This window comes from Postia placenta, assembly GCF_002117355.1.
Source record: "Postia placenta MAD-698-R-SB12 unplaced genomic scaffold POSPLAscaffold_11, whole genome shotgun sequence".
Lineage (NCBI taxonomy): Eukaryota > Fungi > Basidiomycota > Agaricomycetes > Polyporales > Adustoporiaceae > Rhodonia > Rhodonia placenta.
In genome coordinates, this window is record NW_020169842.1 from 24,530 (window position 1) to 48,426 (window position 23,897).

General features: G+C 52.4%; 7 protein-coding genes across 7 annotated transcripts in view; 1 reads left to right on the forward strand and 6 right to left on the reverse strand.

The window, feature by feature from the left end:
- Window positions 1-846, reverse strand: part of POSPLADRAFT_1048130 (hypothetical protein) — a gene marked incomplete at both ends in the record, with an annotated part of 1,839 nt that extends 993 nt beyond the window's left edge. The window contains 2 exons of the mRNA XM_024479446.1: window positions 449-723; window positions 769-846. Coding sequence (XP_024336423.1) covers window positions 449-723; window positions 769-846 — 353 coding nt within the window. The remainder of the gene's footprint in view (window positions 1-448; window positions 724-768) is intronic.
- A 1,263-nt stretch (window positions 847-2,109) lies between these two features.
- On the reverse strand, window positions 2,110-3,751 carry POSPLADRAFT_1183297 (hypothetical protein; the record flags this gene model as incomplete). The annotated part of the gene is made up of 3 exons (XM_024488990.1): window positions 2,110-3,286; window positions 3,351-3,449; window positions 3,521-3,751. The coding sequence occupies 3 exons, from the start codon at window positions 3,749-3,751 to the stop codon at window positions 2,258-2,260; spliced, it is 1,359 nt and encodes a 452-aa protein (XP_024336424.1). The 3' UTR covers window positions 2,110-2,257.
- Window positions 3,752-4,000: 249 nt separating this feature from the next.
- POSPLADRAFT_1066857 (hypothetical protein) lies at window positions 4,001-8,116 on the forward strand (the record flags this gene model as incomplete). Its single annotated transcript, XM_024482116.1, has 13 exons — window positions 4,001-4,105; window positions 4,348-4,439; window positions 4,492-4,605; window positions 4,657-4,837; window positions 4,888-5,487; window positions 5,535-6,371; window positions 6,431-6,550; window positions 6,608-6,747; window positions 6,795-6,937; window positions 6,989-7,114; window positions 7,174-7,400; window positions 7,464-7,738; window positions 7,838-8,116. The coding sequence occupies 13 exons, from the start codon at window positions 4,001-4,003 to the stop codon at window positions 8,049-8,051; spliced, it is 3,174 nt and encodes a 1,057-aa protein (XP_024336425.1). The 3' UTR covers window positions 8,052-8,116.
- Window positions 8,117-8,355: 239 nt separating this feature from the next.
- Window positions 8,356-10,788, reverse strand: POSPLADRAFT_1058940 (hypothetical protein; the record flags this gene model as incomplete). The annotated part of the gene is made up of 15 exons (XM_024481103.1): window positions 8,356-8,515; window positions 8,592-8,656; window positions 8,722-8,795; window positions 8,857-8,890; window positions 8,971-9,048; window positions 9,116-9,210; window positions 9,265-9,287; window positions 9,336-9,392; window positions 9,445-9,455; window positions 9,511-9,591; window positions 9,643-9,671; window positions 9,725-10,247; window positions 10,387-10,431; window positions 10,490-10,586; window positions 10,658-10,788. The coding sequence occupies 15 exons, from the start codon at window positions 10,786-10,788 to the stop codon at window positions 8,356-8,358; spliced, it is 1,503 nt and encodes a 500-aa protein (XP_024336426.1).
- Window positions 10,789-11,395: 607 nt separating this feature from the next.
- POSPLADRAFT_1040712 (hypothetical protein) lies at window positions 11,396-12,111 on the reverse strand. Its single transcript, XM_024477789.1, has 4 exons — window positions 11,833-12,111; window positions 11,687-11,779; window positions 11,579-11,631; window positions 11,396-11,530 (listed from the first exon to the last, which is right to left on the reverse strand). The coding sequence occupies exons 1-4, from the start codon at window positions 12,068-12,070 to the stop codon at window positions 11,525-11,527; spliced, it is 390 nt and encodes a 129-aa protein (XP_024336427.1). The 5' UTR covers window positions 12,071-12,111; the 3' UTR covers window positions 11,396-11,524.
- Window positions 12,112-15,260: 3,149 nt separating this feature from the next.
- POSPLADRAFT_1149086 (hypothetical protein) lies at window positions 15,261-15,815 on the reverse strand (the record flags this gene model as incomplete). The annotated part of the gene is made up of 1 exon (XM_024486263.1): window positions 15,261-15,815. One exon carries the CDS (start codon window positions 15,813-15,815, stop codon window positions 15,261-15,263), a length of 555 nt encoding a protein of 184 aa, XP_024336428.1.
- Window positions 15,816-18,346: 2,531 nt separating this feature from the next.
- POSPLADRAFT_1149703 (hypothetical protein) lies at window positions 18,347-23,414 on the reverse strand (the record flags this gene model as incomplete). The annotated part of the gene is made up of 14 exons (XM_024486340.1): window positions 18,347-18,444; window positions 18,544-18,628; window positions 18,905-19,026; window positions 19,111-19,910; window positions 19,964-20,061; window positions 20,453-20,497; window positions 20,877-20,956; window positions 21,021-21,087; window positions 21,114-21,117; window positions 21,400-21,488; window positions 22,044-22,137; window positions 22,194-22,471; window positions 22,819-23,062; window positions 23,098-23,414. The coding sequence occupies 14 exons, from the start codon at window positions 23,412-23,414 to the stop codon at window positions 18,347-18,349; spliced, it is 2,421 nt and encodes an 806-aa protein (XP_024336429.1).
- Window positions 23,415-23,897: the final 483 nt, after the last annotated feature.

Genomic DNA, 23,897 nt, shown 5'->3' on the forward strand with positions numbered 1-23,897 from the left:
CTGGGGGTCGTTTGACTGATCCTCATTCAAGCGATGGTGAGCAGTGCTCAAACTTAAGGCTAGGGACAAGATAATATATTAGTTAGTGAAGTAAAGAAAGGATACAAAGGAAGGCTTACTGACCTAGGGACAAGAGGGCAAAACTGAGGTCTCTAGGGCAGCAGAGGCCGGTTTATATACATGGTGGGTTTAGGGCAGGCTGTGCACGTTGGTCTGTGTGCAGTTGGTTTGTGTGCAGCATTGCTGACATAGCCCCGGGGGTCGATAAGTTAGCGTGTTGTGTAAGCAGCGCCAGGGCTGTGCCGTGCACTGCCGCCCCATCTAATCTAATTGTACAGTAGATAAGGACTTGTCCATTTGAGCATATAATACAGGGGTCACAGGTTTGAGCCCACAGAAAGGAAAAAATTTAAAAATGGCTGAATGCAGTACCAAGTTGTGCCACAACCGGCTGCCAACGGGGTGGCTGTGAAAGTATGCATCGCTCTCCACATGCACAACAACCTGCACCTGCTTGTGCACCTTGCGCCAGTGGAATGCGAGTGCCCCATGTGTATTCATGTGCAGCTCCTGCAACTTGCATGACATGTAGCTCATGTAGAAGACAAATCTGCGCAGGTCCAGCTGCTTAAAGAGCATGATGTGCACGGAGGGGATCCCAGCCATGGACACTGTGCAGAGTGTCATTGCCTCAGACTCATGCACGATGCCCTGCACTGGTACCTGTGTGAACCAGGATCAAAACTGATTGAAGGGTGAGGCGAGGACCACCGATGGTGAGAGCAACTCAGGTGCATGGTATTGTTTGTGTGCAGTGTTGCATTGCCTATAAGAGTGGCAGGTCATATCAAGTCATGAAATCAATGGTTAGGCAGATCCAACAAGAGCAATTCACACACATACAGCTTATTGTAGGTGTGATGTGCTTCCATTCCCACCAGGGATGAAGCTTATGTTGGACACAAAACATACACTTACAAATGTTCTGGGTCTGAGGACACCAGTGCTGCTCAGACAGCACTACCACAGAATTTATCATATGGAGCACCTGTGTTCTGAAGAGAGTCCAATTGAGCTTAGGTTCCCTAAAGGTGGAGGCTATGATTGGAAGAAGACCACAAGATTCAACATAGCAATGTCCAAACAAAGACACTGATTTGCTGACAGCTCAAATGAAATCAAGAGGTATTTGCCCATGTTTGAAGGGTAAGCAGGAACAGGGGACCAAAGAAGGTCATACATTCCTGCTCGGCAGTCCAAATACTCATTATCTGATAGATTTATGCCCTCTCATGTAACCAGCTAAAGTGATTGTGAGAGCAGTTATGATTATGAGCTCGGCAGAGAGTGATTTGTTCTGGAATTCATGTTCACTCAAAATTGAGATCAGTCGCCTTGATACAGAGTCCAAATTGCTTGCAATATTTGGGTTCTGGACATGTAACATTTCTGTCTGATTGATTTAGGATTTAAGAAGAGGTAATAGGAAACATCTCTGCTAGTTGTTCTTCCCATAAAATAGCCCCGATTACTATATCATACGAAGCATTCTGCGAGGCCGAACAATCCAAAAATTGTAGAGTTAATGCTTGATTTGTCCTAGATTATGGCCTCACGGATATTACAATTAAGACCTATGAATTAATCTACGGATATCCTTTGAAAACTCTACTTGTCAGTACAATGTTTTGTCACAGAACAATCAATGAATATCATGGCCTATATTCGAGGAATGATTATGTAATATATTTGTTGCCATATTCGGAGCTCCGAATATGCGGCACTTATTTATGGCTTTCTTTCGATATTTGGAAATCAGGTATTCAATTTTTATTTCCTACACTTCGATGGATTTCTGGACAATATTCGGAGAGCGGAAATCTTGGATTGCCCCCAGTGTATGGGTGTGTCTGAAGGGCTCGAGGCAGGTAGCGACGCAGCCTTATTGGGCTTGGATTTGGTATACAGCCCGCACCCCTAGTGCTTACTAGAAGAACTTGACCTGTGCTTGGTCTCGCTCTTTAGAATTTATGAAGCATGTTGCACAATAGTTCAAGCTGGGCTGAAAACATTGTCGTGTGCTGCGGGTGGAAGACTTCTAAGAAAGAGTAACGGAACACGATGGATACATTGTTTGCAACAGCTCTAAGCACAAGCGGGGCATTCAGATGAAATCGTGAAGGACCTCAAGGCACGTACATATTCCAGGCCCAGGATATTGATACAGCATACATTATCTGCTCGCTAAACCTTCTCATCATACCCGATATTGACGCACAACCCCATCGTCTGCTGCAGTCCACAAATGTTCTCCTTGCACAACCCGCACAGCGCGCACAGGATCGCAGTCTGTCCCCACAAGCTCAGCACGCACACTGGGCGCATGTGGGTGCACGCTCGCGATGTACGGCAGCCCGTCCTCCGTGGCGATTGCGAGCCCGACCTCCGCAATATCACCATTCGTATGTGGCACAGTCCCGTTGACTTCCAGGTGTGGCAGCGCGAATGCCGAACGGCCAAGGTCAACGAATGCGACGTCCTCTACGGATGCACTGTTGCGCCTGAATGTCGTCAGCGGTGCGCCGAGCGCGCGTACATCGTAGATGGAAACTAGGCCCGAAGCGGATCCCGTCGCAAGAAGGCTGTGCTCCGCTGCGTACGCAATCGTGTTCAGCGCGCTCGCGCCCGTTCCGGCGGTGGAGCGGAAGACGCGCGTCTTGGTGCGCAGGTCGACCTGCTCGAATGTACCGTCCTGCAATGCACAAAATGCTAGCTTGTCCGCGGTGTCCACCTCACGGGGGTCTAGCGTGCCGTCAGCTGCGGCTGAGCTTGAGGCCGAGCCGGTGCCGAGGCTGAGCGAAAGGATCGGTGCGGCGGTGGTCATCATGCGGATCTGCTCGCCCGAGGGAGCGTCCCAGAGGCGCAGCGTACTGTCCTTAGACCCCGAGAGGAGGTTGCGGCCGCGTGAGACGATCGCAGCCGAGGTGACTGCGCGCGCGTGCCCACGAAAGGTGCGGGCGGGAGCGGGAGCCGGTGGTGCGGAGGCAGCAGATGGATCTGGCAGCTCGGCTGGGATGATGGTGACAGAGAAGTCGTTGCCGGTAGTGAGGAGGACACGGGAGGAGGGGAAGAAACGGAGAGCAGTGACGGTGCTGAGGTGCGGCTTGCAGATGGTGGGTGGGGCCGAGGGCGAGGAAGCGGAGTGGATGGAGACGGAGCCGTCGTGGTAGCCGACGGTGAATTGGCTGCCATCGGGAGCGACGTCGAATGCTGTGATTTTAGTCGCCTGGGAGTTGGGGACATGGTGTAAGCAGGCAGGTGTATGTATTCATGGCAACAAGAGGACGCACCCGGCGTGGATTAGAGGAAAGACCGGTGTAAGACTTTGTGGGCACGGCGAGGCGTGTGCGTGGAACATTCAGCGCTGGGCATCGAGCTGCGAATACAGTCTAAAGACAAAGTCACCCTTTCCTGACAATTTGCACATTCACCGGAGAAATGGAGGATACACAAAGCTCACCTCGTTGTGGTGTTCCATTCCGACGCCATCTCTCCCCTCCAAGCGGACAAGATCGCGATCGACGTCGTCCAGAGTGGCAAGCACCTTGCCATGAACCGAGGTCTCGCCTGCTTTGTAGCACGAGAGCCAAAAAGTCTCGTCCGAGACCAGTGCTTGACGTACATCTGAGATCACTGAACCAAAGTCGGGCTGTACAGTCACAATAGGGAGGACGACGGCACCGACACTCATGCTTCCGTCGTAGATCCAGATATATAGTCCAAGTGATTGGGCGAGATTTGTGGTAAATCCCCTGCAAGCGAGCTTCAGCTGGACTTGAAAGAGTCGAATCTTCTGACGGTCTTGCTCGAAACGCCGACATGAGATCAATCGAGCGCTTGTTCCAAACGCGTCAAAATTTGTGCTTTCGATCACGGGCGCTTACCACTACCTCTCGCTTGCAATTCATTTTGGGCTGGGACATCTTGACTTTCTCCGACCATGCGGAAGCAACTCGACCCCCGTCTTCCCATTCTTATCAACAACAATGTCAAGAAGAACCATCGCTCGTTCATAGTCTTGGTCGGAGACAAGGGCAGGGACCAGGTGAGCTTCTCGCCGAAGACATAGCAAGGCACTTAGTTCTCAATGGCGGAAGCGGTGGATTTGACGGGACATGCTGCATGATTTATCATCGGAAGGTGCTGGCCAGGCCATGATATCCAGTCCAAGGATTATGTCTCGGCTAAGTACCTTGCCGTAGGGCAGCCTGTACCGCCGTGACCAGTCGCACTCGTGTGTACTGTTAATCATATTCTGATCACCCTTTACACGAATGTATCTTGCAGGTTGTGAATCTTCATTTCCTACTTTCGCAAGCTCGTGTATCTGCTCGGCCCTCAGTCCTATGGTGCTACAAAAAGGATCTTGGCTTTACGAGGTACGCACACAGTCATCCTTTACTGTGTTCCTCCTCACACAGTTCTACTTAGCCATCGGAAAAAGCGTGAGGCCAAGATTAAACGAGACGTTAAGCGAGGCATCCGTGAACCAAACGACCAAGATCCCTTCGAGATTTTCATCACCGTCACTGACATACGCTACACGTAAGTGCACGGACATATGTATCAGCGTACATACCCCTCATCTCCATGCAGATACTACAAGGAATCACAAAAGATTCTCGGTCAGACGTACGGCATGTGTGTGCTGCAGGACTTTGAGGCCATCACACCCAACCTGCTCGCACGCACCATCGAGACCGTGGAGGGCGGTGGACTCGTCGTCATTTTGCTCAAGACCATGAGCTCGCTGCGGCAACTGTACACCATGACTATGGTATGTCGTGCACCTCATAACGATAATCGACCGATACTCACGTCCGCCAGGATGTACACGCCCGCTACCGCACGTCAGCACACGACACCGTCGTCGCGCGTTTCAACGAGCGCTTTATCCTCTCGCTCGGCTCTTGTGACGACTGCCTGGTGCTCGACGACGAGCTGAACGTATTGCCGATCTCGCGGGGCAAGGATATTGCGCCGCTTGAGGATACTCCGGGCAAGGGGAAAGAGGCATCCGAGCTGAAGGAACTGCAGGACAACCTTGCGGACACGAAGCCTGTTGGCGAGCTCGTCAAGCTCGCAAAAACGGTGGACCAGGCCCAGGCACTGCTCACATTCGTGGACGCGATCGCGGAGAAAACGCTCTCATCGACTGTCACGCTCACCGCAGCGCGCGGTCGTGGCAAGTCGGCGGCGCTCGGGCTCGCAATCGCCGCGGCCCTTGCGCACGGGTACTCGAATATCTTCGTGACAAGTCCAAGCCCTGAGAACTTGAAGACGCTGTTCGAATTCATATTCAAAGGCATGGATGCGCTTGGGTACGAGGAGCACCTCGATTACGACATCGCACAGAGCACAAATCCGGACTTCAACAAAGCGATCGTACGCGTGAACGTCTTCCGAGATCACAGGCAAACCATCCAGGTATGCGTCTTTACCCTTTCTGCGTGCATCCATTTGACCCCACGCAGTACATACAACCTCAAGACGCCCATGTTCTAGGGCAGGCCGAGCTCGTCATCATCGATGAGGCCGCAGCGATCCCGCTCCCGCTTGTACGCAACCTCATCGGGCCCTACCTTGTTTTCATGGCGTCGACAATCAACGGCTATGAGGGCACGGGCCGATCGCTGTCACTCAAGCTCATCCAGCAGCTGCGCGAGAGCACACGGCCCTCGCTCACGAAGGATGCCGCCGCCGAGGACGCCTCCGCCTCCGCGGCGAGCTCGTCGAAGAAGCCTTCGGCGAAGGCGCCGCCCAAGGCGCGTACGCTGCGGGAGATCAAGCTCGAGACACCGATCCGGTACGCCGCAGGAGACCAGGTCGAACGGTGGCTCAACGGTCTACTTTGTCTCGACGCCACGCTCGTGCCCAAGGCAGGCGTGCACGGCACACCGCACCCGTCGCAGTGCGAGTTGTTCTACGTATCTCGTGACACGCTGTTCAGCTACCATCCCGCGTCGGAAGTGTTCCTGCAGCGCATGATGGCGCTGTACGTCGCGAGCCACTACAAAAACCAGCCAAACGACTTGCAGTTGTTGTCTGACGCACCCGCGCACCACCTATTTGTGCTCCTGCCTCCGATCAAGGACGACGAGAGCCACCTGCCAGAGCCGCTCGTCGTGTTACAGGTTGCGCTGGAAGGGAACATCAGCCGGCAAGCCATCATGGACGGGCTCCATCGAGGGTTCCGCGCTGGTGGTGACATGATTCCTTGGCTCATCTCGCAGCAATTCCAAGAGAGCAAATTCGCATTGCTTTCCGGCGCGAGAATCGTCCGTATAGCGACACATCCGGATTACGCAAATGTGTGTCAAACGAAACTTATCGCTGCTTTTGCTGTTGATGCTGACCAGGTGCCATGTAGATGGGATACGGTGCTCGTGCACTACAAGCGCTGAACTCATTCTACAGCGGAGAATACTTTAATCTTGACGAAACATCGCAGCCAGAACCATCGTATCCAGATCCAGCTGCGATCGATGATGTACGTTTTCACAAGAAGGTGGCGTATCACATGTACTGACATTTTGCACTCTTGCAGACGATGGATCTTCTGACTGACAAGCCTACTGTTCGTGCTGCAACAGCCATGCCGCCCCTGCTGCAGCGCCTAACAGAACGGAAACCTGAGACACTGGACTACCTCGGTGTATCGTATGGCTTGACTCCTCAGCTCCTCAGGTACGTAGATAGCTGATTAACACGGGCGAACGTTCACGGTCTCGCAGATTTTGGAAACGAGCAGGCTATGTACCCCTCTACGTACGACAGACGCAGAGTGAACTTACTGGAGAGCACACTTCTGTCATGGTACGGGGATTGAATACCTCAACAAACAGTGAACTGGAGTGGCTGGGAGAATTTGCCAAAGGCATGTTGCTTGTGTTGCTACGTTTGTTAGAAGACTGACTGTGATTGGCAGACTTCCGGCGGAGATTCCTCTCGTTGCTCTCGTTCAAGTTCCGGGAATTCGGCAGTGTCACTTCCTTGAGCATACTTGAGGCTGCTAACAATGGTGTTAAAATCCTCGGCGATGATGGCACAAAAGGTTTGATGTTTCACGAGTCATGATTCTTATGCGCTGAGGTAGGCTGACACCCTTTCTAGCGCTCACACACGCCGAAATGTCGATCCTCCTATCCCCCTTCGACCTCAAGAGACTCGAGTCATACTCTAATAACATGCTGGACTACCATGTCATCCTCGACCTCTTGCCAACGGCCGCGTCTCTCTACTTTGAGAAGCGACTGGGAGACGAGGTCCATCTCAGTGCAGTGCAGAGCTCCATCCTGCTGGCGCTCGGTCTGCAGCGAAAAACGATCGAAGAGGTTGAAGTACGTCTCGATCCGCTCTCCTATTTCTCCTGGTCGCTGATCGGTTTCGGTCTGCACTTTCAGGCAGAACTGTCGCTCCCCGTTTCACAAGCGCTTGCGCTTTTCGTCAAGGTGATCAAGAAGTTCAGCAAGCGGCTCGTCGATATCCAAAAGAGTGCGATCAGTGCCTCGATGCCGGAGGAGCCCGCGGCATCACGCCTCGAGTCCGGAGAAGGCGGCACGAACTGGAAGCCTGTGGAGACGAGCCTCGAGGCGGAGCTCAAGGACGCAGGCAACGAGGCGACCCGGGCGCTGCGGGAGAAGCAACGCGAGATGATCGACTCGCTGGACCTGAGCAAGTGAGTATATATATTTCTGCCATTCCCCACGGCTTCCGACATTGTCTCGACGCATTGCTTGAACCTGGCGCGGCTCACAGACTGTCTCTCTCGTCTTAGATATGCGATCGACGATTCGTCCGCCAACTGGAGCATGGCCGAAGCACAGATTGCGAAGCTCGCTAACGGTGGTGCGCACGGCAAGTCTACGGTCATCAGTGTGAAGGCAACTGTCACAGGACAGAAGAGGAAGGCAGACGATGGCGAAGAGAAGGGCGGAAAGGACAAGGAAAAGAAGGGTTCACGAAGGAGTATGAAAAAGGCCAAGCGGTAGTGTTTAGCTCGACTGCAATATCTCACCTATAAATACTCTTCTTTTGGTTCCTGGTTTCAGCGCCCTACAAGGCAGAAGACGAGGTCGCCTACCATTAGATGAATCCAAGCATGATAATCGTAAGGTGCTGATTGGCTATCTCTAAATTCAAACGGGTAAAATACATCATAGCTCGTTACAGAAGTCGTCAGTATACTATGTGCCTCATCATCATCATCACATCGTGAAGTATCTATCCCATACAAGGGTATGCAGGACATAACACCCAACATGTCACCCGGTCCACTGCGGATGCGGAGCGCACTCATACATCGAGGTCCTTCTCGCGCACTTCCCGTATGCTTGCGGCACGTGAACTTGCGTCGGCAGAGTCTTGCACTTCCTCGACGTCGGGCATCTCCTCGTCGCGTCCGGCACCCTCTTCGAACGCCGCCTTGTACTTCTCGAAGCGCGAGCCGTGGTTCCTGTATGTGTCAAGACGTCATGGGTGAGCAGACGTTCCTCGCGTGCACTTGACAGGCGACATAAGACGATACGTACTCAGGGCCGACGATCGTGCAAAGCACCACGAAAGCGGCGACGACACCGACAAGAATACCTTGCACCTACAGGCAGATGTGGATTCCCCCGTCACAGAACATCCAGCTCACTCAATGTACTGCGGACTTACGGTGGCATAATTGGCGACCAACTTTGGCTCCCCGTTCACGATAGTCGTCACTTTTTTTAGATGGGCGGCACCGGCTGCGGCAAGAACACGAGGTTAGCATGGGACCATCAGAAGAGCGCAGACAAAAATACGCACTGGCTTCGATCTGCGCGGACGCAGACGAGACCATCTATAGCGCCATGAACGTTGTGTCAACCACGCAGCGCACAGGAGACGAGGACACGGCAGATGCATAGATGTATAACTTACGTTGCCTATTTGATACGCGACGCCAGGGAATGTTGCACGGAATGCAGGGGGCGACATCTCGTTCAGCTGGATTGGGATCTGTCATGTGTTTCCCGGACATACTCAGTCATCGATGGAGAACCATGGCAGAAAGACAGCCACTTACGACACCCCATGCGCCCTGCACACCGAATTGTATGCAGAACGCGCCTGCGGCAAGAGCGCCGAATGTCGACGGAAGGATCCAAAGGGGAATGAACGCTGCGAATCAAGGGTCACTAGATTGGACGTATGCAGTGGCTCGGGTAGACATACCTCCCACAATCACCACAAACATGCTAAGCAGCGAGATGAGCAGATAGCACAGAAAAAAAGGCAACACTCACATGATGGTCAGACGTCGGCCAGCATACTGACTCAACCAGCCAGCAATAGTGCCGCCGCTGTCAAAATATCAGCAAAGCACGAAAACGAAGCGAGCGTATGTGCACTCACGCGATAGCGCCCTGTAAGACATCAATGAGACGCATTCACATGTGACAATAGTGAACATCAACGTACGCAATTCCCGATAATAGTAGCCACAGTTGCATCGTGTTGGCTGAATCCTTTGGTTGTGGTGAGGTACGTGGGGTACAAATCCTAGAAGCAAGCATCAGCGTCGTGCCGGGCGTGCGCGAGATCGGTACCAACCTGAGAGCCGTGCGACAGGAAGTTGAAGCCTGGTGCCAGTTAGCCCTATAGAGTCATATCTCCAGCGTATTGAGTCGCCCACCTGTCATCAACAAGACCGCGTAGCAGCACAATATCCAATGCCGCTTAAGCATCTCCCACGTCTCGTGCATGAAGACGCGTGTCTTGTTCACCGTGGTATGACCCTGCGCACGCTCTACCGCCTTCGCGCGCAAAAAGAGCTCACTCTCCGGTAGGACCGCACGGACGGCTGCCGCAAGCACAGACAGGCCCGCGCCAAGCCAGAACAGCCCTCGCCACCCAGACGAGGTCTCAGGCACAAGGGTGAGGTTCACGACGGCGGCAATGAGGTATCCCACCGCGTATCCCTCCTGCAAGAAGCCAGAGGCAAGCCCACGCGCCTCCACGGGGAGATTCTCGAGCGCAGTTGACGACGCCAGGCCCCAGATGCCGCCCATGGCGACGCCGAAGAGGGAACGCACGGCGAGGAACTGCGGGAATGTTTGCACAAAGCCGGAGCCAAGCTCAAAGGCGGCAGCGATGAGGAGATTCGCAACGAGGGGCCATTTTCGGCCGTAACGGTCGGACAGTACACCGAAGATGATCTGATATGGGGGGCAGAGCGAGTCAGCCCCAATTTTTCAACTGAGCCACTGTATGACTCGATGGCGCGCGCGTTGGCCGATAATCGTGACGACGCGCGCCGAAGCACCCTGTTTAATATTGCGTGAAATGGGTACTCACTGCACCCAGCGAACGGAACAACAACGTCAAAGTAATTGCTGTCGTCTATGTGAAAGAACATCGTCAGAGCCGCCGTTTCGTGCAGTGACATCACGTGACGGACAATAGTTCCAGGAGGCTTGTTGAACTGTTTCTCGAGGTTGGTGACACTGAGAGACACGCTGAAGAAATCAAACGAGTCGCATATCCACGCCAGCCATCTGAAAACGATCGCTCATCAGTCAGAAACGCTAACGCGCAGTCAAACGCGGGGAATTTGGTGGCAACTTACCCACACCAGAAGTGGCCCCACTGCACCAAGGTAATGCTGCAGATGGCAGCCCAAAGGGTCTTGCTGTCGACTGACCTTTCACGGCGGGGAATGAAGCCCGTATATAGACTGTGCAAGTAGTCAGACGGCATGGTGGGGGAGACGAAGTGAGCCTTCAGCAGGATCGAAAGGAAGTCAGGCGCTATAAAAAGGGAGGCGCTTTACCCCGCATCAGCCCCCACATTGGGGAAGCGTCAGTTGACAAGGGCCGAGTGCCGGATCTTTCGCCGCACCTGCCATAATTCCGAAATCGGGGACGCCAACAGAATGGATTACGCTGATAAGCGACAGCAGCTCGCGGATGCCTGCAGGCAGCTGCGAGACTCCTGCTCCTCACCGACGATCCAGCCACCAGGGTCACTGGTTCTTCGGAAATTATCGAGTCGTTTCGAGTGTCGCGCACATCGAATTCGGGCATGAGCTATAGCGGGCGTCTGTGACTGGATCAATCCGGTGTCCCGCACGCGGGATCGTTCTCTCCGGGTTTGGAAACCTCTTTACCGGTCGCCCCCCGCATGATCAGGCACAAAACTCCCATTGGCAAGCTCCATCCGCTAGGCGCGTTGGTGACGGCCTTCAGAAGTTGAGGATGGAGATTGCGTATGCAGATTATGTCCCAGAACTCCTGCCGCGGAGCGGCATCCAGTTTGTAATGCTCGGGACAGAGCACAGCGCTGGTCATTTGAAGCCCTTCACTATCTCATTTCATCATGATCAATAATGTCGTTATACATGTCAACTCGGATAAAACACGTTCGTGAGGTTCAACGCACGTACCAGGGAGCTCAGGGAACGCCCAGAGGCGCGTATCTAATCTGCTGCGAGATCTCATGAGTACTTCACCCTCGACTTGCAACTTGAATATCCATTGATATTTGTCAGACGCCTTGCATATGTACCGGCCCCATGGATACGAATATAGAGCGGGCATGGAGGCGAGGAAACAAGACAGGGAACTTTGGTTAAGCGTAACTGACCCATCTTGCTCAGTTGTATCATGAGACTCAGAATGCGACCACAAAGCCCCGACACACGAGTAGATGAGTAGACTGGGAGAGATACCACGGCATCGACTCGACAGAGGTGACCAGAATCTACCTCCTCAAATGAGGTTTGACGGGCGACTGTTTTCACAGGATTCGGCTCTGTGTTATCCTTCAAGGTGATAGAAGTGACAAGGCCTATGATAGCCTCACGCTGAAGAAGTAAGGCAAAGGCAAAGCTCTCAGAAGAAGATGAGGAGGGGAGATAAAGGTCAGGATCGATTGAAGACCACACGTCCTTGTGATCGGGGAGAGCCGGGAGAGAACCGGGGGAGGGGCTTAGGCCAGCTCGCCATCGCCATTTGACTCTTATGTGTTCTCTATGTTTCATGATTGACCAACGGGCGAGGCTTTCGAAAGCCGTTGTCAGTCCATGGAGATGCTACATCGAAGATACAACAAGCTCTCGAGGAGTGTCCATAAACGGCAGCTAGTTTGCCACATTCGGCATTTGGAAGCGACAAACGATGACATCAGCCCTCAGATATCAATTTACTAAGCTGAGGTCTCCGCTTTCTGTAAGCCATCTATCAATGTGTCCAACATTGAAAACCAGATGGATCGTTCATATCGTCCAGACGACGCAGACGTAAGGACTAGGTATATGTTAGATACTTATGCGTAAGTTATATATCCACAATTCAAGTTCTCAAGAAGTTACACATACGCAGGTGGCGGATCATCTAAAGCCAACTCAGCCGCGCGCAGCCGCTCTATCTCCACCAGCAGGTACTCGATTTGTCTTGTCAAAGCGGGGTTCTCAATCGCGTCGACCCCATAGCCGGGCACCGCTTCCTCCCCGTCCTGTACGTGCGCAAGATCACGGGACACAGGCCTTGGCCCATGGCGCCGCAGCTCCGCGACGTGTTCCTCGATACCGCGCCGTTCGCGCGCCAGCTCTTCCCGCAGGTTCTTGGTCCTGGTCTGTGTCGCGGTATCCAGACGTGTCTGTGAGGTGAAGGCAGCGGAAGTCTTCCCAGCCTCCCAGCTGAATCGCCGGTGGTACAGAAGCGGGGAGTGCGGACGAGATTGAAGCGCAGGAGATGGTGGGGGATGCTTTGTAAACCCATGTTTCGGTACCATCCAGGATGGGTATGCGTATTGATGCATCGCTGTGCCGCCTGGCTCTAGCGTGCGCTCCAACGTCTTCCATTTGGCATCTGCTCTTTTCTTCGCATTTCGTCTCCGGCGGTAGTACCAGTACAAGAAGACAAGCGTAGCCGTGACAATGACAGGGAATCCCACCGCAGCGCCGATAATGGCCCCTGTAGGTCGGCCTGCAGCGAGTGGTGTACTAGACAACGCCGTGTCTGAGGTTTCCGTAGGTTGAAGGACAATAGATGAAGTACTAGCCGGTGTCGTATTTGAACTTCCTGCGGGGAATATTGATGCAGGGGGTATTGATGCAAGAATGCTGGTATCGGGTACTTCGCTGTGGTTGACTATCGCATCAGTTTCTCAATATTTCCAGCGATGTAAAGCATCGCAAACCTGGGATTGCCATTAGTATTTACTACACTGCTTGCGACAATACTTGTTGAAGCATTTGGAGGTCTATACGCCGGGGTTACGTGAGACACAATTGGAGAGGTGGGTGGTATAGGAGGTGGAATGGGAGTCGTTGTGGACGTCAAAGTGGTGAAACGGGGAGCAGAGGAAGAGGGCCTGGTAGTCACTTTAGTAAAAGTGGAAGCAATCTGAGGGGCCGTAGTGTGTGTGGAGGGTGCGTTGGTGTGCGTTGGTGTTGGCGTGGCCGAACTCGAAGGAACGCAAAGATAGAAAAAACAAGAGAAAGAAGAATGAGAGAGATCTTCTGATGGTCGTACTCCAACGAGTCCCGAGCCAAACATCGATGTATAAGACACTCCCTGTCAAGCGTTGAAGAATCACGATTGAAGTATCGACCCAAAGAGGCCTGAAATTGAGCGTTGTTCTGAAGCAAAGCAATTGGAACGCAAGTTCGACCAGTAGCCAGAGCTCTGTATGCACTGTGATACTAAGTCATTCGTTCTGGGCTTCTGCCGGTCACAACACAGGGTCAGCTTCTGACTTCTGCTTAGTTAAGGTCAGGAGAGGGACATACATGTGTCCGACGAGCAAGGCGTGGGTACCGGTTAAGTAGACAAGTCGTGAATTGGGGAACGGTAGGTCGCGTGAAGTGAGGAGATGAGATGGTTTTATCGGAAGCGCATGACGGAGGTATACACTTGGGAATTTCCAAAAACAGACGCATATAGTTATTCATACACCTAACGAACTCAGCAAACGACATCAGCATCACAGGAAACTAGGAAGTGAAAGAACTGTTACGCACGAAGGACTTGATATATGGTATGGTACAACCTTAGTGTCGACCGCTTCTCAAGTTGAATTTCAACGGTGAAAAAAGATATTGCCGTCGGAGCCTGCGCTAAGGGGGCGATGTGATGCACGATCAGACAGCGTGCCCCGATAACTCCATCGGAGTCTGCATCCTGTTGATCCGGAAATGTATTCCGTTTAATGAATGAGTGCTATGCTGTATCTAGGCAGTTGAACTTTCTTATCGACATGAAAACGACAGCATCGTGATAATTCAACATCCGCACCTCTGTGCATATGATTGATATTGGCCGTGACAAATATTGCGTGTGCCGCTGCTGATAATGAATCAACGGCACATATCCATGGCTCAACCGCCCGACAGGAAGGTCCGCCTGCAAAGGTGACATCGTCATAAGTTTCAAAGCTCGGCATGACTTACTAGTTGCACTTCGCAGTGCTAGCCAGGCCCGGTTAGCTGATCGTTCGACATTTGGCTCGGAGACAAGCAATTAGGTTATGTTGATGCATGTTGACCCAGGCGGTGCATGCTGTACACATTTACCATAAGTAGCAGGCAGATAGAATCACAGGTCATGGGCCAAGATGTGTCTCAACAGCGACAGAGATGGGGTGCACTCGTCAAATCCGTGGTTCTCGGACCTGTCGACGACTTCTTCATACGGCAGTGTAAGACTCATGTCAACAAGAACCGCAAGTGTGGTGTGAAATTCACATACCAACGCGTGCATCTCTACGATGCGACAATGGTCCTGAAACAAAGTTGTTCCCGCCACTTGCCTGGGGCGACGAAGCGATACCCGATCAACTCTCTCCTCGCCGTATACAAATGATTGATTACAAGCAGCTGCCAAAACGCGGCTCCTAGCCCTCACTTCGCTTCATGCTGCTAATAGCTTTTCAATCATTTGCTCACCGCTTCATTGGGCATTGCGAAGTTGTTGGTCGAGTCCCTATTATCTTGGAATTGACATCTCACTGGCTGTTTCACTCCTCTGTCTTTAATATACAGCTCTTATTCGGATGCTCGCGCCGAGAATACTTGAATAGCACCAGAGTCCCCCCTGTAATTGGCAAGCTAGAGACTTTTATACGAATAATGACAACATGAGAGACTCACAATCCTCCCAATGACTACATAGCTGATATGCAGGTGATGATAATCCTCAGACCACCTACGAGTTCGCGCTTCTAGTCATCTACGGTGCGTGCACGACGCTTCCCTCTTCGTCGTACGCAGGCGGTGGTGCAACCAGCGCTGCGATAACCACCTGTAGTCGTTCCACCTGTGTTTGCAAGCTTCCAATCTGCTGCTTCAGCTCCTCTGCGGCAAACGATAGCGAAAGCGAGTCCACGTGGTCCTCCGAGTTCCTTGGATTGTTGTCTATGCCCGGTGAAGGTAGCCGCGGTCGCTGAAAATCAGTAGCAATCCCGCGCGTTTCCCGTGCAATTGCTTCGCGTCGCATGGCCAATGCGTCGTGATGCGCTTGTTTTGCAGACGTGGTAGAAGTAGTCGACAAATTTCTGGAAGCATCCGAATAAATATTATTCGGTGACTCCGTACGAGCACTCTGTGAAACCAGGCCCAAGCTGCTGATTTGTTGAACCACTGGAATCTCGATTGGCAGGGCAAGCGGTGTAGGCAGGGACAACATCGGGGGCTGTGTTGCTACTCCATCGTCGTCTATGTCGAATGCGGGTTCCCGTCGACGAGGTCCATGCATCGGCTCATGGACTCGCTCACGTTGGATCATAGCGACACCTCTCCCAAGTCCACGGCGGCACCAGCAGAAGGCTAAGAGAGGCAAAGGCGCGATGGCGGCAGCACCTCCCATCACACCCCCAACAATGGCGCCGATAGGTCGATGTGACACAGCCGCTGCTGTCCTTTCATGCGAAGAATGGGTAGCAGAAGGCGCCGTGGCAGCGAGTGGTAAAGTAGCAGTAGACGATGTTGTGCTAGAAAGACCCGTCATCCTTCGCATTGGCTTAGCAAACATAGATGTACCGCTAACCTCGAGTGAGTGGATACATTGGGTTTCGATAGGGGGGATGAAGCAGATCTTGTAGACGTGCTCGGTGAGATCCGATCAGAGTTCGTTGAACTCGCGGCGATATGACTTGTAAAAATAGATGTGGAGCGACGTGTGCTGGTGGCAAAAGAGGAGTCAATTTCGGGATGATTTGTCGATCTGGAAGAAGGGGTGTCTGTAGGAAATACGACGAAGGATGGGGCGAGGGTGCTTTTGGTGGACTGCCTATGGGTATCAGAGTCAAGCGTAGAGCCTAAGACTACTCGAATTAACCCAGCCGAAAGTAAGACAGCCGCGAGAAGGGCAGACCTCATAGCGAGACCCAAGCCAGTGAGAGATGGCGGGCAGGCGAGATCGCCGACTCTAAAGGGGTTCAGTTTATATGTCGATTCGCGACCAAACCCGTCATGATCCGGAATGTCTTGTACTCGGTGCGCTTCATAGAAATGAGCAATTGCACAGAAGCTACCGACAAATATAGGAACATCAATACGCTTACCAACATTTCAACTGTGTTCGGAGACATAGTGCCTTTGCGTGTCAATTGGGTAGGCTCTAGTATTAGGATCAAGTCAGTATGGTTCTGGCCGCCGAGGAATTAGACACGTGAAAGGAATGTGTACTCGTTTTCAAATCTGTGACTTCGGCAGTTGTTGCCGTTGTGCTGATACCCTACGTACATCACGTTAGCTGTTCTACAGTCCTGTCATATTTGGAGAAACTAATCATGGCAACGTTACTCGTGGGCTTTCGCCGTGGCCCTCACCTCATTTCAGTTCATCTGGTCTTCCGGTGCTATTGCAGGTCGTAATGAAGAATGAACGCGCGATTCCCCATTCAACGCACAAGATGCATAATGACACTTCGCTGTCTCCCGTAGGCATCCAATGGCTGTGCTGCGAACCCTTGATAGTGGTCGTTATCGGTTCCACGTGTTTCAAACTGACTCAGGCATGCTATCAAGGACTCGCGAGACGTGATTAGACACCCGAAGTGCAATAAGATGCGATGCAGTGGTGATACTATAGGTGAGCACATTTCCCGGTGAGCGAGCGGCACAATTGTATTTCGACTATTGAGCGAGAAAAATACCCGAGAAATCTGACGAAGTAGAGCATATTGTCGCAGAACTCGTGAGGTTTCGCGTCTGTTGCATGCAATGACACTTGTCAGATGCAGCCGATCAACAGAACATGACTACGCTGATTTTCATCACACTCACCCTCCTTCCTTCGTGCATGCTTCTCTAGCATTGGCAGTGGATGACCGTGGCTAGCGAAGATCCACGTGCCCTCCTGCGATGATATTTATTAACTGCGGACACTGCTCGACCACGCGATGCATGAAGACGCGCCCAGTAACTTGAAGACCCACGCGGATGGTACTGCGAGTGGCGCGGGGGGCCATCAGACTCGGGCCAGTGATCCGAACATATATCGACGTCCTTGATCTTGCACAGGATGCGACGCGAGACGGGCTTAGCGCCTGCGATGACGGGCTTGTCAACCGGGAGGTCAGCACCGCGGGAGCATCGCCGCTGGGCCGTTGCACTCTCGAGGAACGACAACCGCATTTTCAAGAGTTGCGGTTATGCGGGAGGAGCTATGTTGTGTACGACGCATAAGCGCATTGAATTGCGACTACGAGGAAGCATGCTGGTGATGATCACAATCTAGATACTGTGATGTCCTTGGCCAAGCGGCAGACGTACCGCAACGCAAGGTCATCGGGTATAAAGTTCGTCGCTCAATCCAAACGTGTTGTTCATGCTTGGTCGACGCAAGGTTAAATGCTTATCCACTTACTGCTGACGATATTGCTCACCGTCATGTACGTCTGGAATGGGAAACGTGAGTGCGCCCCCAGATTGAGACATCGAAGATGGGGTGGATTTGTAAAGCAGATGTAGCCAGGGATGTGGCGTCGCTGGTAAGACTATCGAGGAGTCGCCTGTAGCCAAGCATAACAGACGAGGCGCGACAAGACATGGGACTTGTGGCCGCCGAAACAATATGGATACACTGTTGTGATTCTGGGCAGAGTAATGGCATCCTATGGGCGCTCATATAACCTCAGTGGGGTCTTTCACACGATGCATCGTACGAAGAAATATTCATTACCACTTATGACATACAGTATGCAAGTATGTTTTCGCGAATATTTCGTCGAGCCTAAATTATCTATGACAATAGAACGCTTGTCCGGACTCGAATGAGGTGATACTATACCCATGACCGTCACGCATACTACTATTACCACCAAGGCCCATATTGTTGGAACAACTGGGCGAGCGCATGCCCGACTACCGGCTCGCCGACGTGCCGCGCTGCGGCGCGATAGTACCTTGTTCCTGTGTACCTGATTTAGATAAGTGTTTACTATATTAGGCCGAGTTCTCGCATGTAATTGCTTCGCGCGTTTGCCTCCCCGCCCCGAGGACGAGACAAACCGCTTCGTATTTGATCTTTTCCCGCGCCGCTCGCTTCCGTAAACCTTCGCGCTCGCTTGTTCGAACCCGACGCCGACACTCGTTTCTACACATATTACTAATGGCCATGTCTCTCGACTTTATAATGCGCTCTATGCTTTGCGATTACATCCCTTCTGAGGCCTCTGAAGGCTGTTGACAGTTAATCAAGACCCAAACCTGACTATAGAGAAGCTCTTGACGAATGAGCATAAACGGCAGTCAGTTTGCTATGTTTAGAAGCAGTTAGTAAGACGTCAGCTCGCGAACACTGGTCCCACGGCAGCGCGGTCGCGGATCTATGTTCAACACCAGCTTTTGCGAGGGCACTGTTTCTACCTACTGAGATCTCCGTGCTTGATAGCTCTCCTGGAGACATCGCCTCTCGTATGTACCATAGGGACCGTCCGTTTAATTGAAACAATGTAGCCCAAGCGGCTTCCTTGTTAGGTAGAGACATCAAAACTGGGTATATAAAATTGTGTACTGTGTCACTAGAGATGCCTCAGCCTACATGTCCGCAAGACATGCATCCTCTCGATGGACTACAGTCATATGCAGGCGGCGGGTCGGCCAAAGCCGACTCAATCGCGCGTAGTCTCTCTATCTCCGCCAGCAGGTACTCCATTTGCCTTCTTGAAGCGGCGTTATCGTCTTCGTCGACCCCATAACCAGGTGCCGTCTCTTCCCCACTCTGTGTGTTTGCAGAAACACGGGACGCGGCTCCTGATGATCCGTGGCGGCGCTGCAGCTCGGCGACATGCTCTTCGACACCACGTCGTTCGCGCGCTATTTCCTCTCGCAGACTGCTGGACTTGGACAACGCGGGGCCATGCCCGGCGCTTTCGCGCAACGCAATATCGAGAGACAGCGGAGAGAGGGTGGCAGCTAGAGTATGAGTCGAAGCTGCCCAGCTGGCATGCTGATCAAGAAACGGAGAGTGAGATCTTGTGCCTGGGCAAGAGGACAGTGTTTCATCCAGGGGAGACACTGCGGGCGACAGCGATCCGAGCCGCAAAAACCGTTCGCGCAAGATAGCCCCACCCGCTTCCTGGTAATCCTCCATTTTCTGCCAACTCGTACCTCCGCACAGCATAGCTCTTCGACTGCGCTGGCGGTGTCGGCGCATGAAGACAAATAGCATCGTAGCAAGGACAATGAGTCCTACTACAGCGCCGATGATAGCGGCTGTAGGTGGATGCGTTGCGGGCGAAACGCTGGTCGACGCCGTGCCCAAGGTCTCTATAGGTCGATAGGTGCTAGTAGATGATGTGTTTGCCGACACCGTGTTTGAGGCTTCTGTAGGCAGTAACAGAGTGCTAGCGGCGGATGCCGTGCTGAGGTAGTGACTGTGTTTGACGTCAGTCTCTCAATGACTCTCATGTTGCTGACCAGAACTCACTCAACGCTCTTAACACTGCTCTTTGGATCGATAATGCTTGAAAGGGCAACTGTCGAAGTGATGGAAGGAGAGTATGTGGAGGTCATATTAGGCCCTGTCTGAGAAGTGGGCGAGAGTGAACTAGGGGGCGCTGAGGAAATCGAGGTATTATGCGCAGTAGATAGGACAATGTTATCGGTAGTGACTATTTTTGCTGTTCTTGGGCTTGTAGAGGAGGGCGTAGAGATTGGCAGGGTGACCAGTGTTAGAGAATAGAACCCCATTCTCGTGAAATGTGTTATCTGAGTAGCAGTCTGAGTTACGAGATCTCCTGCTTTATGCGCCCTAACAAACCCAAGGCCCCATGACTGGGAGACATACATACCACACAGTTGGCACTACACCGTCAGGTGTTTACGTATATGGGAGCGCGAAGCACAGTGAGTGTTCTGTCGGACCAGATTGTTTGTTCAGAATGCGCTTCAATCGTATGCAATTGTTGAATCTCACCTCACACTTGCATAGCCCAAAGGAAAGGGCCTGTGTATGTGTGTCCTGCGGAGACAGCAGATGGGTGCAGCACGCATCGCGGGCATGGCAGCCAAATGCAATCCTTATTTGAAGCTCACGATGAAGATTTCAGCACACCATGTTCAAAGCAGTAGACGGCATGTCTTGCAATCCTCGATTCACTCGGTCAATATCATGACAGATACATCCATGAAATGGCTCTTACTCACAAAAGGAGTTTCATCTTGAACAGACTGACGAAGTTCACTGGCGTCTGAGTCTATAGCAGGAAGGCCGAGTTGATGAAGGATTGCGCGCCTTGCCCAGTTGGTACCCAAATAGGTTCATTGGAGTCCGCATCCCAATGGTTCAAAGATGTGCTCTGCCCCGTTGTGAATCATCTGCTGCACATTGACAGGCGGACATTGACGTCGATGCAGAAGAAGAAAGTAGGTGTCGCGATCTTTCGACATCCGTCCATCTCAGGCTGTGCCATGAATGGTCCTACCAAAATCAGATATGCATCAACATGCTGCCAGTGGATGAATCATGATTCACGAGCACATACCTATTGAAATTATTTCATCGTTTGTGAAGACACTGTTGTTTTGGGGCAAAAGTGCCGGCTTGCGGTACTGGATAGCGGGACGTTAGGACTAACTAGACTACAAACGATCGTAATAATACTATGAGTTGCGCCCGTGCTAGCGAGAACGGTGAGAAATGTACCTCTCTTGTAAGTTATAAGACGATCGGATCTTTAGGTCATTCGTTTGATCATGGATCTTTAGATTTGTATCTTGTTTCCAGGGTTACCGAGGGCAGTTAGTACTGGTTTGGGAGTTTGATCAGTACTTTAAAACAAAGATTGAGAACCGGCATCTTTCTCCATAAACATATTCCGAGACGCAGCGGACCATCAAAGGTCACCGATTTGAAGGTCCTACAAAGCCTCCATCCTGCCCTCGTCTGTGATGTGGGACTTCGCCTTCCGACCATCCACCGGGTAATGCCAAGTTGGCCGGATCTCTGTCACCTGATGCTAGTAGCAAGTTCCCAGACTAGAGTAGAGACGCCGCAGACATGCCATCTGCTTCTTCACAACATATAGCGACCTTGAGTTGTCTGTGCCCGTACTAACGAGTGTAGCGCCAAATCGGCACCCATAACAGACAACGCTGTAGTAAGCCCTCCGTGGGTGAGGATGAAAGATGTCTGTAGTAGACGGTAAACGAAAGGTAAGGATTGTCTGTAACTTTAAAACGGCCAACGATGTAGGCAGAGGTGGTATTACTGAATGCACCCTCATGTGACTTCCGCCTGCGTCGAGTACAGGCTTCGCTTCGAATGACCCATTGGTTAGTCAACACCGCGTGACACGCCAAACCAGCCTGTTGCCCTGGCACAAGACCCAAGACAGTGTTGTTCAGTGCGAGACAAGAAATAAGAAATGATCACACCCACGAGTGTGAGCTGAGTATCATGTATTTACGTCTTCCACGGCTGTTGTCTTTACTACACAGCAGTCCTATCATATCTCAGAAACATTCTCGAGTGAGCGTGACCAGTAAGTACTTGCTGTGGACCTCACCCCGTGACCCCCCTCCACGTCCAGTTCACCCGGTCGCCCAGGGCATCTGAGCTGAGGCCTCGCGTTCACCCACTCCAGTACTCCCTCGCGCATACTAGCACATACTCCCACAGCAGCGGATGGTGCACGCCTTTTCCAGCGAAGACCTACGTGCCCTTCCGCAACCGTGTGCACAGCTGCGAACCCTCCTCGGCCACGCGATGCACGAAGATGTCCCTAGGAAACGCGGTCACCCACGCGGGCAGCGCTGCGAGCGGTGCGAGGCCATTCGACTCGAGCCAGTAATTGGGAATATTGACGTCCTTGATCGTGGGCATGGCGCGGCGTGAGATGCGCTCGGCACCTGCGACGACGGGAAGCTTGTGAACCAAAGAGTGGGCACTGAGGGATCGTCGCTGCCGCGCCGTGGTATGCTTGAGGACCGGCAGCTGCATTTGAGAAAGCGGTGGGGGTAGAGATGAGATTATGCTGGAGAGGAGCCATATGCACAATAGATCCCCGAGCAGCACACGCACCGGAGCGCAATGCTGCTGGGTGTGAACTCTGTTGGTCGGGCCAAACGTCATTCATGCTCCGTCGACGCAAAGTTACATGCTTATGTACTCACTGCTAACGATCTAGCTCAGCGCCTTGTACATCTTGAATGAGAAACACGAATGTGCCTCCAGATGAGGTCATTGGGGAGAGGGTGAAATTTGAAAAGCGAAAGTAGCCAGAGATGGGACATCACTGGTCAAATTGTGCAGGAGTCGCCTGTTGCCGAGCAAAAACAGACAAGGCGCGGGAGCGAGGATGTGACATAGGACTTGTGGCCTGCGAGACAATACACATGGCGGACAGAAAAAGGGCATCGGCTTGGAGTGTAGGGGAAAACAATGGTGAAGCCTATGCCTTCTCTTCCTTTATCGATACCCGCTTTCGCATCTTGGATGTCGGCGCTGGTCCCGTAGGTCTTGTGGGCGGGAACAAAGCAGACTTGACAGCATTTGTGCAAACCCGCGCCGCCAGCCCAATGCACGCTGCACAGATGCAAGAGGCACCGACGAAAACGTACAGCGGGTACACGTTCGCGAGCACCGATGTCACGATGGCATACGGTGTGCGCACGAACACTTCCAGTACTATGTCACAGAAGACAATCGCAGGCGCAAGCACGTAAAGCAGCGTGTAGTAAAGAGCTATCGCGAGAGCGGACAGAGGGATAGCACCAGCACGCGCGAGCGACGCGACGGCGCGCAGGACGGAGGAGAGGACGATAGTTGACCACGAGGAGACGACGCGGAGCAGTGCGACGATGGGAGGACTATTAGACTGTGCTTGTGCGCTCACGACCGTATGAGTGGCAGCATGCAAAACTGTCGCGGTGGCCATGTTGAAGAAACTGCTCGTCGTCGACGTTGAGCAAGAGGAACGAATAAACGCCCAACGCGCTGGTTGGCGCCTGTTGTTCCACTTTGCTTGCTTCCGTCATCGCTCGTCCAGGGCTTTGCGACTTCCAAGCAATAATCCATTTGAAGGCCTATATTGCAGCGTATGCACTGAACAGTTATATAGCGGAGGCCCTAATACTATAGTGGCCGCCGTGAACGCAAGGTGGAAATAGCTTGTCCTGTCGCTCGTCGGTCGCAACTCTCGAGATAGCAGTCCTCAAATCCTTGAGCAATTGCCGAGTACCGGATGTGCCTTCTTCTATCCTCTGTCTACAATGCACTGGACAATGGATCCCTACTGGATTGTCCTACCTTATCCTGTCTCCAGCCACCACTCTTAGGTCTCTATCTAATTTCTACAATACTAGTCACACGTTGTCTCAGCCAAGAACAAATCTGCTTATGGCTCGCCTAGTTGTGCACG